This window comes from Mustelus asterias, chromosome 28 (genome assembly GCF_964213995.1).
Source record: "Mustelus asterias chromosome 28, sMusAst1.hap1.1, whole genome shotgun sequence".
Lineage (NCBI taxonomy): Eukaryota > Metazoa > Chordata > Chondrichthyes > Carcharhiniformes > Triakidae > Mustelus > Mustelus asterias.
In genome coordinates this window covers 18,903,383-18,917,124 of record NC_135828.1, presented here as the reverse complement: position 1 = coordinate 18,917,124, position 13,742 = coordinate 18,903,383, and the positions used below count along the sequence as shown (strand labels likewise).

The 13,742-nt window shown below is 45.6% G+C and overlaps 1 protein-coding gene across 2 annotated transcripts in view; it reads right to left on the bottom strand.

Moving 5' to 3' along the window:
* Positions 1–13,742, bottom strand: part of vstm4a (V-set and transmembrane domain containing 4a) — a 67,871-nt gene that overhangs the window by 17,986 nt on the left and 36,143 nt on the right. For both annotated transcript variants that reach the window (XM_078199317.1, XM_078199316.1), the window contains one exon: positions 8,588–8,694. In XM_078199317.1, coding sequence (XP_078055443.1) covers positions 8,588–8,694 — 107 coding nt within the window. The remainder of the gene's footprint in view (positions 1–8,587; positions 8,695–13,742) is intronic.

Genomic DNA, 13,742 nt, shown 5'->3' with positions numbered 1-13,742 from the left:
TGTTGGATGCCAACTTTGTGAAGGGGTTCGCATGGGCACATCCAACATCTAGATGGAAGTACGCAGAGCAGGCAGATTAGGACATCAAATAACATTAACTGGTTGCCATTTTGGAGCATGACACTCCAGCTGCCACTCTCTCTTAAACTTGTACATTGAGCACCTGAAGGGTCACTACCCCTCCTACATATTTAGAGAGATCATTGGCCACTTGCAAGGAAAGGTGACGATACTCCATCGTTGACCTGCCTCCTTGGCTCCAGGGCTTTGGGCTATGCAGTGGGCCTGGGTCCCTGGAGCTGTGGGGCGGCAGTGCTAACCACTGTGCCACAATGTTGCCCATTTATTTTGAAGAGATTGATCTACGGAGATTTGATTTTGACAAGATGTGCAAAGATGTGTGGGTTAGGTGGATTGGCCATGCTAAATTGACCCCAGAGTCAGGGGATTAGCAGGGTAAATATGTGGGGTTATGGGGATCGGGCCTGGGTGGGATTGTGGTCAGTGCAGACTCGATGGGCTGAATGGCCTCCTTCTGCACTGTAGGGATTCTATGATTCTATAAGTGAATTCTATCAACTGTACAAAGCCAGAAAGCAGTGGTGACTTGACGAATTAAGAACTGGTTTGCATTATTTCACATAGCAGTCAAATCAGTTATGTTCTTATTAAATGGGGAAGCAGGCTCGAGGGGCCGAATGGCCTACTCCTGCCTTTTTCACATGTAACTGCCTGTAATCCCAGCAGTGACCAATGCTGAGGGTGGCGCTCTCGGGACAGCTGAAGAACCAGCCAATATATGCAGTCATCTTTCATTTCTGGTGCACTCGGCTACTTGCAGCTTAGTAATGGATGGATTCCGACTGATTTACGCTACAAGTGTCGAAGTGTTCACAGTTTCTAAAATCCTTTATAGTGAGCTACAGAATATCAATAGATTGTCAGACATTGGGCGGCATGGTGGCACAGTGGCACTGCCTCACAGCTCCAGGGACCTGAGTTCGATTCCCGGCTTGGGTGGAGTTTGCACGTTCTCCCCGTGTCTGCGTGGGTTTCCTCCGGGTGCTCCTGTTTTCTCCCACAAAGATGCGCGGGTTAAGTTGATTGGCCATGTTAAATTGACCCTTAGTGTCCCGGAATGCGTAGGTTAGAGGGATTAGCGGGGCAAATATGTGGGGTTACGTGGGTAGGGCATGCGTGGGATTGTTGATGGTGTAGACTCGATGGGCCGAATGGCTTTCTTCACTGTAGGGATTCTATGATCTATGGTTAAGTTGTGTGTAATCTATAGGAGGGTTACAATAGCCTCCAGTAGTAAACTGTACAATGTCTGAACAATGTAGAGATAGATGTGTGTGTATTGTATAAGATAGAAAGTATAATAACATGGAACATTTCAGTTTACAGAGAGGCTATCGTTTTTCTGTCGTAAAAGACTATAACGAACCCGAACAATGCAAAGCACGTAAGGGAAGTAAATAAAATACTGGCCATCATTAATTAGATTGCCACTAATTCATTAATAGCAGTGTCAGTGGGAGGGTTAGGCAGCTGCCAGTAATTACAAGCCGTCTCCATCAATCAATTCTTCAGCAGTCAAATGGCCTTTGTGTAGTTGTGCTGATTGATATCCTAAGTACCCCTTTATTACTGTTAACCGTGGAAGCGGGAATAGCTGAAATGCTGGAAAGGGCAGGGTTCGTTTTGCTTTTCCCAGAACACAGCTTCACGGTAACTCCATTGCAGTGTCAATGTAAGCTGACTTGTCACTAATAAATTGGCACAAACGCTTCATCTCAAAGTGTACACGGTTCTTCACAAAGCAATGGGAGGCGCAAGGATCGGGGGTGGGGCGGGGTGGAGGGAGAGGAGGTGCAGTTTATTGGAAGGTTTAATTGACCTCATCATAACTATAACAGCAGTTACACAAAGCTATACCATCCCCATCATGATAATTGAGTTTCTGCTTCTCTCTTTTTTAATTCATTTCATGGGACGTGGGCATTGCTGGCGAGGCCAATATTTATTGCCCATCCCTAATTGCCCTTGAGAAGGTGGTGATGAGCTGTCTTCTTGAGCCGCTGCAGTCCACCCCGCCCCACCGCCACTTTCAAGGCACCTCCACGCCTTCAAATTAAATCAACTAGGCTATGAGTGCTGTGCGCTGAAGGGGTGACACAGGTGCGCGTGAGACACCCTTCATTCGCAACATTGGATTGGACTAGAAAGACGGGATGACTGATACACATGACCTTGGCTCTATTCTACAGTTGGGTGATTTGATTTGGTGATGGGGATAGGATGGGATGGGATTGTTGTCAGTGCAGGTTCGATGGGCCGAATGGTGTCCACTGCCCGGTAGGGATTCTACGATTCTATTGTTCGCCCCAGCCCCGCCGCCAGCGAGTACGGAGAATTTGGCGCTCAGCCAAACCTCCATTCACTGCAGCGGGACTGGAGAATCCCAGCCGCGGCCGGGGTTGAAGGATTCTGTTGCATCTGTCTAGGGTGGCACCACATGTTGAGCGTGGTGATGAGGAACAGGTGCAAAACCATCCGAAGAAGTGGAAATCTGAGTGATGATCTAACCCAGAAAACATAGAACATAGAACATAGAACATTACAGCGCAGAACAGGCCCTTCGGCCCACGATGTTGCACCGACCAGTTAAAAAAAAAACTGTGACCCTCCAACCTAAACCAATTTCTTTTCGTCCATGAACCTATCTACGGATCTCTTAAACGCCCCCAAACTAGGCGCATTTACTACTGATGCTGGCAGGGCATTCCAATCCCTCACCACCCTCTGGGTAAAGAACCTACCCCTGACATCGGTTCTATAACTACCCCCCCTCAATTTAAAGCCATGCCCCCTCGTGCTGGATTTCTCCATCAGAGGAAAAAGGCTATCACTATCCACCCTATCTAAACCTCTAATCATCTTATATGTTTCAATAAGATCCCCTCTTAGCCGCCGCCTTTCCAGCGAAAACAATCCCAAATCCCTCAGCCTCTCCTCATAGGATCTCCCCTCCATACCAGGCAACATCCTGGTAAACCTCCTCTGCACCCTCTCCAAAGCCTCCACATCCTTCCTGTAATGTGGGGACCAGAACTGCACACAGTACTCCAAGTGCGGCCGCACCAGAGTTGTGTACAGTTGCAACATAACGCTACGACTCCTAAATTCAATCCCCCTACCAATAAACGCCAAGACACCATATGCCTTCTTAACAACCTTATCTACTTGATTCCCAAACTTTCAGGGATCTATGCACACATACACCTAGATCCCTCTGCTCCTCCACACTATTCAAAGTCCTCCCGTTAGCCCTATACTCAACACATCTGTTATTCCTACCAAAGTGAATTACCTCACACTTCTCCGCATTAAACTCCATCCGCCACCTCTCGGCCCAACTTTGCAACCTGTCTAAGTCTTCCTGCAAACTACGACACCCTTCCTCACTGTCTACCACACCACCGACTTTGGTGTCATCAGCAAATTTGCTAATCCACCCAACTATACCCTCATCCAGATCATTAATAAATATTACAAACAGCAGTGGCCCCAAAACAGATCCCTGAGGTACACCACTTGTAACCGCACTCCATGATGAATATTTACTATCAACCACCACCCTCTGTTTCCTATCCGCTAGCCAATTCCTGATCCAATTTCCTAGATCACCCCCAATCCCATACATCTGCATTTTCTGCAGAAGCCTACCATGGTGAACCTTATCAAACGCCTTACTAAAATCCGTATATACCACGTCCACTGCCTTGCCCCCATCCACCTCCTTGGTCACTTTCTCAAAAAACTCAATAAGGTTAGTAAGGCACGACCTACCTGCCACAAAACCATGCTGACTATCACCTATCAATTCATTACTCTCCAAATAACTATAAATCCTATCCCTTATAATTTTTTCCAACATCTTGCCGACAACAGAAGTGAGACTCACCGGTCTATAATTCCCGGGGAAGTCTCTGTTCCCCTTCTTAAACAATGGGACAACATTCGCTAACCTCCAATCTTCTGGTACTATACCAGAGGCCAACGACGACCTGAAGATCAGAGCCAGAGGCTCTGCAATCACTTCTCTTGCCTCCCAGAGAATCCTTGGATAAATCCCATCCGGACCAGGGGATTTATCTATTTTCAGACCCTCCAGAATATCCTGCACATCCTCCTTATCAACTGTAATACTGTCTATTCTACTCCCTTGCAACCCAGTGTCCTCCTCAGCTATATTCATGCCCCCTTGCGTGAACACCGAAGAGAAATATTGGTTCAATGCTTCACCAATCTCCTCCGGTTCCACACATAACTTCCCTCTGCCATCTATAACTGGCCCTAAACTTGCCCTAACCAACCTTCTGTTCTTGACATACCTATAGAACGCCTTAGGATTCTCTTTAACCCTATCCGCCAAAGTCTTCTCATGTCCCCTTTTAGCCCTTCTAAGCTCGCTCTTCAACTCCCTCTTAGCCAATCTAAAGCTTTCTAGTGCACTACCCGAGTGCTCACGTCTCATCCGAACATAAGCCTCCTTTTTCTTTTTAACCAACAAAGAAACTTTTTTGGTGCACCACGGTTCCCTAGCCCTACCAATTCCTCCTTGCCTGACAGGGACAGACCTATCACAGACTCGCAGTAGCTGCTCCTTGAAAAAACTCCACATGTCGGACGTTCCCAGTCCCTGTAATCTCCTAGTCCAACCTATGTTTCCTAATTCTCTCCTAATAGCCTCATAATTACCCTTCCCCCAGCTAAAACCACTGGCCCGAGGTTCATGCCTATCCCTTTCCATCACTAAGGTGAACGTAACCGAATTGTGGTCACTATCACCAAAATGCACACCAACTTCCAAGTCTAGCACCTGGTCTGGCTCATTTCCCAGCACCAGATCCAATATAGCCTCACCTCTAGTTGGCCTGTCTACATACTGAGTCAAAAAACCTTCCTGCACGCTTTGAACAAAAACTGACCCCTCTAACGAGCTAGAGCTATAACAATTCCAGTCAATATTAGTCAAGTTAAAATCCCCCATAACAATTGCCCTATTACTTTCACTCCTAAGCAGGATTGACTCCGCAATCCTTTCCTCAACCTCTCTAGAACTTTTAGGAGGTCTATAAAAGACTCCCAACAGGGTGACCTCTCCCCTCCTATTTCTAATCTCCGCCCATACTACCTCAACAGATAAGTCCTCATCAAACCTCCTCTCTGACACTGTGATACAATCTCTGACCAATAATGCTACCCCTCCCCCTCTTCTACCTCCTTCCCTACTTCGACTAAAACAGTACAGGGTCGAATGTGAAAAATGAGAGATAAGTTTATTCAAGTAGTGGTAAAATTGAAGTGTAAGGAATCAGAGTCCCCTCATGCAGTTACAATCTACAAACCTGCCAGTACATTCTGGGGGTGGAATCACCGATAATTTGTAAAATTCTGGATACGCCTGATGAAAATGGACTACTTTCAGAGCCCAGCTAAATGACAGACTGCAGATTTCTATCAGTGGAACAAAATTTACTGCGCTAAATACTTGAGAATAAATGCACAGATATAGCCTGATACTCCATGATCAGCATTTATCACATATCTGTCTCTTTAAAAATGGACACGCTGAAAATAAGTATTTGATGGGCATTTGTGTCGAATAAATGGAAAGAGTAAGTCATCCACTGCGATGAGTGCTTGTAAATACACTGTATAAAAAAAGTAGACTGCATTGGGATACCTTTGAACTTGTATAATGTTTGAAATGATACTTGAAAACTTGTACATCTGATGTGCCAAGTGTAATTTTACAGGATGTAAATTTTAAATTTAAACAAGTAGGCTTGCACATTCACGCTGCAATGAAGTTACTGTGAAAACCCCCTAGTCACCAAATTCCAGCGCCGATTTGATTTGATTTATTATTGTCACATGTATTAACATACAGTGGAAAGTATTGTTTCTTGTGCGCTATACAGACAAAGCATAGTGTCCATAGAGAAGGAAAGGAGAGAGTGCAGAATGTGGTGTTACAGTCATTGGTGGGGTGCGGAGAAAGATCAACTTAATGCGAGGTAAGTCCATTCAAAAGTCTGATGGCAGCAGGGAAGAAGCTGTTCTTGAGTCGGTTGGTACGTGTCCTCAAACTTTTGTGTCTTTTTCCCGACGGAAGAAGGTGGAAGAAAGAATGTCCTGGGGTCCACTGTGTTCGGGTACACTGAGGGAGAGTTTAGCATGGCCAATGCACCTAACTAGCACGTCTTTCAGGTGTGGGAGGAGACTGGAGGAAACCCACGCAGCCACGGGGGGAGAAGATGCAGACTCCACACAGACAATAACCCAAGCCGGGAATCGAATCCTGGTCCCTGGCGCGGTGAGGCAGCAGTGCTAACCACTGTGCCACCGCGTCGCCCCAAGCAAAATGGAAAGAGAGAGGTTAATACCAGTGGTCAGTCTGCATGTAGGATCCCAATGCCCATGAGTGTCGCAGGAGATCCCTTGTATAGTGCATCAGAAATGACCATAACTCCATGGAAGAAAACAATGAGGCTTTTGCTGGTCCCAATTTAAAGTTCAGTAGAGAGGTGACCCATAACTTTAATAATAGCATACCGTTATGTTACAGCATGAGATAGATATATCATTGAAGTACTCCCACAGATACCTCAGCAGATCCACACTGGCACAAGGAAACGGCGACTGGGTTTTGCCATCATTATTTTGATAAAAAACTGTTATCAGACCACCCCACCACCATGGACAAATTATGATTAGCAGACCATTCAATCCAGGAGCAAATAAATAACTGTCACTGAGAAAATAACAAAAATATAAATCATCTTCAAATGTCACGTTTCCCAGGGCAGTTGAGTAGACAGCCGTGTCAAGTAATACCTTTTCCGAAAAGATTGTGTCAAACCTCTGGAATAGGCTTGAATGTCTTACATTCACTCAATAGCCAACCAACATAGAGATCACACCATCTTTTTATTCATTCATGGGACATGGGTGTCGCTGGCTGGGCCAGCATTTATTGCCCATCCCTAGTTGCTCCTTGAGAAGGTGGTGATGAGCCGCCATCTTGAATCGCTGCAGTCCATGTGCTGTGGGTTGACCCAGAATGCCGTTAGGGAGGGAATTCCAGGATTTTGACCCAGCGACTGCGAAGGAACGGCGATATATTTCCAAGTCAGGATGGTGAGTGGCTTGGAAGGGAACTCTGCTTTCTAATGTTAAGGCTGATTTGCCTCAAACACGTGGCCAATGTTTACGTGTGAGAATGGACATATTTAACCAAAGGAGCCTCAATCGAATCAATTCCTCTTATTACCTGACCTTAAAACAGAAGGAGATTAACAGCTAAAGTTACTAAATTGTGACCAGAACAGAGAACACACCCTTTCGAAAAGAAGGGAAAAAACAGAGGACACCTCTTCTGCTCGCGTGACTGAGATAAGCTCACACAATTCAGGTCCAAAGATTAGCACTGGGAGCCATCCAACTAATTTGATAGTTAGTTGTTAAAAAGGACCTTGTTTTTCTATCTTGCCTGTCACATTTCCTGGATGTCCTAAACCATTTCAAAGACAATGAAGTACTTCTGGACCATCTACAAGATGCACTGCAGCAACTCAGCAAGGCTTCTTCGACAGCACCTTCCAAACCCGCAACCTCTACCAGCTAGAAGGACAAGGGCAGCAGACACATTGGGAACACCACCGTCTGCAAGTTCCCCTCCAAACCGGACACCACCCTGACTTGGAAATATATCGCCATCCCTTCACTATCATCAATTCAAAATCCTGGCACTTCCTCCCTAACAGCACAGTGGGTCGACCTACACCACATGGTCTGTAGTGGTTCAAGAAGGTGGATCACCACCATCTTATCAAAGGGCAATTAGCAATGGACAATAGATACTGGCCTAGCCAGTATTTATGGGCAGCATGGTGACACAGTGGTTAGCACTGTTACCTCACAGCGCCAGGGACCCACGGTCAATTCTAGCCTTGGGTGACTGTGTGGAGTTTGCACGTTCTCCCTGTGTCTGCGTGGGTTTCCTCCGGGTGTCCGGTTTCCTCCCACAATCCAAAGATGTGCAGGTTAGTTGATTGGCCATGCTAAATTGCCCAGAAAGTGTGGTTCAGGCGGATAAATATGTGAGGTTTCAGGGATAGGGTGTGAGATAGGGTGCTCTGTTGGAGAGTCAGTGCAGAAGCAGTGGGCCGAATGGCCTCCTTCTGCGCTGTAGAGATTCTGCGTGGGATTTTCCTCTCAGAGACTCGCCACAAAACCGGAAAATCCCTCCCAAGGTCAACGCATCATTGTCTGCCCCCCCACCCACTACGATGGCAGGTGGGACGGGAAGATTTCCCCTTCTAAGATTAGCCAGCAATGCCCACATCCAACGAACAAATCAAAGCATCAAAGTCAGTCATCATGCAAAGCAACTTTTCCTTCCTTAAAGGCGCTACATAAATGCAACTCGCTGTTGTGATGGAGAAACCAAAGGCCCAAAGAATCGACACCATTATTGTTTTACATTGAAACTTGTGTGAGATCAACTGAAACCTACTTTTAACCGGGATAGGTGGCGGAGGATCTTGTGCAGCAATCTTTTTCTTTTCTGATCTGGGTTGGAGGAGAGACATGCTCCCTATGCTCAGCACCGTTTCCCCTGAACTGTAAAACACAAAACTGTTATCCACATGGCTCATCTCATCATCCAATCTACAGACGGGAAGATAATACGCTTGGTTAGACCTCGTATCAATCAGGAAGTGGCATATTTGGCCGAGCATAATTTTTAACCTGTTCCCTCCGACTTCCACAGTTTATTTTGATTTGATTTATTATTGTCACGTGTATTGACATTCAATGAAAAGTATTGTTTCTTGCGCGCTATACAGACAAAGCATACCGTTCATAGAGAAGGAAACGAGAGAGTGCAGAATGTAGTGTTACAGTCATAGCTAGGGTGGAGAGAAAGATCAACTTAATGCAAGGTAAGTCCATTCAAAAGCCTGATGGCAGCAGGGAAGAAGCTGTTCTTGAGTCGGTTGGTACGTGACCTCAGACTTTTGTATCTTTTTCCCGACGGAAGAAGGTGGAAGAGAGAACGTCCGGGGTGTGAGGGGTCCTTAATTATGCTGGCTGCTTTTCCGAAGCAGCGGGAAGTGTAGACAGAGTCAATGGATGGGAGGCTGATTTGCGTGATGGATTGGGTTGGTGTACCCAATATCAACTGTGTTTCAAACAGGGGAGGGGATGGTCTAGTGGTATTATTGCTAGACTCTTAATTCATGAACTCAACTAATGTTCTGGGGACCCGGGTTTGAATCCCACCATAGCAGATGGTGGAATTTGAACTCAATAAAAAAAATATCTGGGTGGCATGATGGCACAGTGGTTAGCTTTGCTGCCTCACAGCGCCAGGGACCCGGGTTCGATTCCCGGCTTGGGTCACTGTCTGTGCAGTGTCTGCACATTCTCCCTGTGTCTGCGTGAGTTTCCTCCGGGTGCTCCGGTTTCCTCCCACAGTCCAAAAATGTACGGGTTAGGTGGAATGGCCATGATAAATTGGAGGGCTATGGGTCATGTGCAGGAAGATGGGTTTAGAAAGGGCACCTGGGTGTCTTTGGATCAGCATGGACAAGAAGGGCCAAATAGCCTCTTTATGTGCTCTGTCAGTTTGGTCGAGATAGACAATTGTAGCAGTGAGAGCATATATTCTTTACGACTGTATTCTTTAAAGCAGTGATGGGCAACCTCGGCTAGTGAGTGGCCGCATGAGTGGCCCTCCTTCATCTCAGTGGGCCGCAAGATTGAAATCGGCCTTGTTCACCAATCATGAATAAGATTAAATACATTTAACACACACTGAATATTTCATAACGAGTTATAGGAAATGCTTCATCATTTATATATCAACAGTACTATCAGCTTCAAATGGTAAAAATAAATATTTACACAGAGGGAGCGCATGGCTCTCGCTGTCAATGTTGTGAGCAAACAGCAGACACCTCACTTCACGTGGCCTTGACCCACTTGCGTATCACTTCAGTAGCAAAAGAAATACACAGGCGGGAACAAGTAGAATGTGCCAACCTTGTGCGTGGGTAACAGTCAACAAAATGTCTTGCGAGCTGCACTCAGAACCCTGATGGGCCCATGAGGCCTGAGGTTGCCTACTACTGCTTTAGGACCTATTCTTGACAGTGAGGAACACATCGCCACACAAATTTATATATATATATAAGTAATGGAAATAGCTACATGTCTGATAGGACTTCACATGGGTGGCACGGTAGCACAGTGGTTAGCACTGCTTCCTCACAGCGCCAGGGAGCCGGGTTCAATTCACGGCTTGGGTCACTATCTGTGTGGAAACTGCATGTTCTCCCCGTGTCTGCGTAGTCATAGCTAGGGTGCTCCGGTTTCCTCCCACAGTCCGAAAGACGTGCTGGTTAGGTGCGTTGGCCATGCTAAATTCTCCCTCAGTGTTACCCGAACAGGCACCGGAGTGTGGCGACTAGGGGATTTTCACAGTAACTTCATCACAGTGTTAATGTGAGCCTACTTGTGACAGTAATAAAATAAACCTTAAAACCCAATTTTGCAAGAAAAAGTTTTTACAAGTCCCTAATTTGCAAAAATTAATATCTATTCAAGCCAGAATGACTGTCTTAATGAAAACCAAAAAGCAATCAACATATCTTTATAATTACAACACTAATTTAGTTTCTGGATGCAGTCATTTATTCCTCAGAAGTCCACAATAAAAACCACAGTAATGGACTCAACTCTCTTAAATTTCTAAAAAACATTTATATTAAATACTTAAAGTGTCGATATTTAAAAATTCGAATGTGAATCCAGACTCAAGGCTGCCAACTATGTACCTGTTCTTGCAGTGAGTTTTTATCCAGACACTGGATGATAAAATTCCATGCTGTCCCTCTGTAATTTAAGTTGCAACATCGGATTGATCCAACATTTATGAAAACTGTCCTTTCCTCAAGTTCCATGGTGGTGTGTTCCAACCGGGGATTGAATTGGTTCAGTTCTTGCAAACCAACCCAATGCAGATAATGGCTGGTATTTTAGGACCTTGCCCGTCGGAGGCGGGAGAATTCCGTTCTGCGAGCCACGCCACTCTGATTCCAGGGCGAGCGTGGTGGTAAAATTCCGGCAATTCATTCTCAATCAGCAGTCCATCGATTGGAAATCCAATTGGAGTGCATCAACATAAGAATGTCGTCGACCATTAATTTCCCGCTTTGCCATTCGATTCAAATAGGTCATCGGAGAAGTGAACACCAACTCTATTTATCTGCCTTTCCTCCAAGTCCTTTGAAAGCCATACCCAATGAAACCTCTCCCTCCCAGTCTTGAAAGGTCCTATTAGTGCAGCACCTCCAGATTGTTACGGTGCAGGAGGCTATTCAGCCCATCGTGTCTGCGCCAGCTCTCTGAATGAGCAATTCATTAAGTGTCACTTCCCCCATTTCTCACTGTAGTCCTTCACATTCTTCCTTGATAACAGCCTCCTTCCATTTTGAATGCTTCGATTGAAGCTACCTCCACCACACTCTCGGGCAGTACACTCCAAACCTTAACCACTCAGTGCATGAAAAGGATTTTCCACACATTTCTTTCTTTTGCCAATTACTTTAAATCTGTGCCCTCTTTCTCAATCCTCCCAAGAGCGGGAACAGTTTCTCCCAATCTCCTCTGTCCAGCTCCCTCATTATTTTGAACATCTCCATCGAATCTCCTCTTTTCCCCAAGGAGATCAGTCCCAACCTCTCCAACCTATCCTCACAACTGAAGTTCCTCATTTCTAAAACCATTCTTGTGAATCTTTTCTGCACTCTCTCCAATGCCTTCACATCCTTCAATAATATTTTAGTAATTATAATTCACAATAATAGGTGAGCACATGATTGCATATTTAGGACAAAAACAGAAAATGCTGGAAAATCTCAGCGGGTCTGACAGCATCTGTGGGGAGAGAATAGAGCCAACGTTTCGAGTCCAGATGAGATGACCCTTCGTCAGAACTGTTTTTCTGACGAAAGGTCACCTTTACTCAAAACATTGGCTCTATTCCCTCCCCACAGATGCTGTCAGACCTGCTGAGATTTTCCAGCATTTTCTGTTTTTGTTTCAGATTCCAGCATCCGCAGTATTTTGCATATTTAGGAATTAGTTCCAAATTCCACAAGCTCCCTTTCCTTTATAAAAGATTTGATTTTTTTCCCCTGCACCTGTCTTGGCCACTCTGGGGAGGTGCTGGCTGGACTAGTAATCCAGACTCAGGGTAATGCTCTGGGGACCCGGGTTAGAATCCCACCATGGCAGATGGTGTAATTTGAATCCAATGAAAGTCAAATGATAACCATGAAATCATTGTCATGAAAACCCATCTGGTTCACTCCTGTCCCTTCAGGGAAGGAAACCTGCCGTTCTCACCTGGTCTGGCCTACATGTGACTCCAGACCCACAGCAATGTGGTTGACTCTCAACTCCCCTCTGAAATGGCCGAGCGAGCCAGGGCAATTAGGGATGGGCAATAAATGCAGGCTCGTCAGCGCCGCCCACATCCCATGAATGAATGAAAAGAAACTATAATTTTAGCTTTAGATATAGATAGATTCATACAGTGCAGAAGGAGGCCATTTGGCCCATCGAGACTGCACCGACCTTAATCCCACCCAGACCCTATCCCCATAACCCCATGCATTTACCCTAACTAGTTCCCGTGACACTAAGGGGCAATTTAGCACGGCCAATCCACCTAACCCGCACATCTTTGGACTGTGGGAGGAAACCGGAGCACCCGGAGAAAAAACCCACGCAGACATGGGAAGAATGTGCAAACTCCACACAGACAGTGTGGACAGTGACCCAAGCCGGGAATTGAACCCGGGTCCCTGGCTCTGTGAGGCAGCAGTGCTAACCGCAGTGCCACTGTGCTGGTGCAGAATATGTTTTCTTTGAAATCAGTCTGTTCTAACTGGTGTCACTGGGTCAATACTAGGCAGCTTTATATCGTTACTGCAGCAATATAATTGCTCTTAATTGCTAGTATGCTTGTTTTAATCTGAATTATACTATTCTCTTATTTTAGTAGTCCCTGGGGTTTTGCAGAGTAGGGTTTGATTGGATTGATTGACAAAGACAAAAAAAAATCAGGCGACTGGGTGGAGCGAGGCTTACACATTGAGAAATCAAGGGCAGTCTGCTGTTTGGGATCTTTAGAGAGATGTTGCTTTCTCTGCGTCTCTTTTTCTGGATTTGGAGACTGGGATGTGCCAGGAAATAAGTCTATTTATCAGAAATTCTGCTGTTTGGGGGTGGATCTTTCACTGGAGGTTGCTGTAAGAGAATGAGAAAGTTGTCTTTCCGGATCTCTGTCCAGAAGGTATCAAAAGGCTGGAAATCGAGCATCCACATGAGCATATCGGTTTTTGGTGCTAACTGGTTCTGAAAAAGGGAGTCATTTCAATGGACGTGTTGCTTACATTGGAACAATAGAGATTGCTACTTTATTTAAATATTATTTATTAGTGTCACATGTAGGCTTACACTAACACTGCCATGAGGTTACTGTGAAAATCCTCTAGTCGCCACACTCTGGTGCCTATTCAGGTACAATGAGGGGGAATTTAGCATGGCCAATGCACCTAACAAGCAAGGGCGGCACGGTAGCACAGTGGTTGGCACTG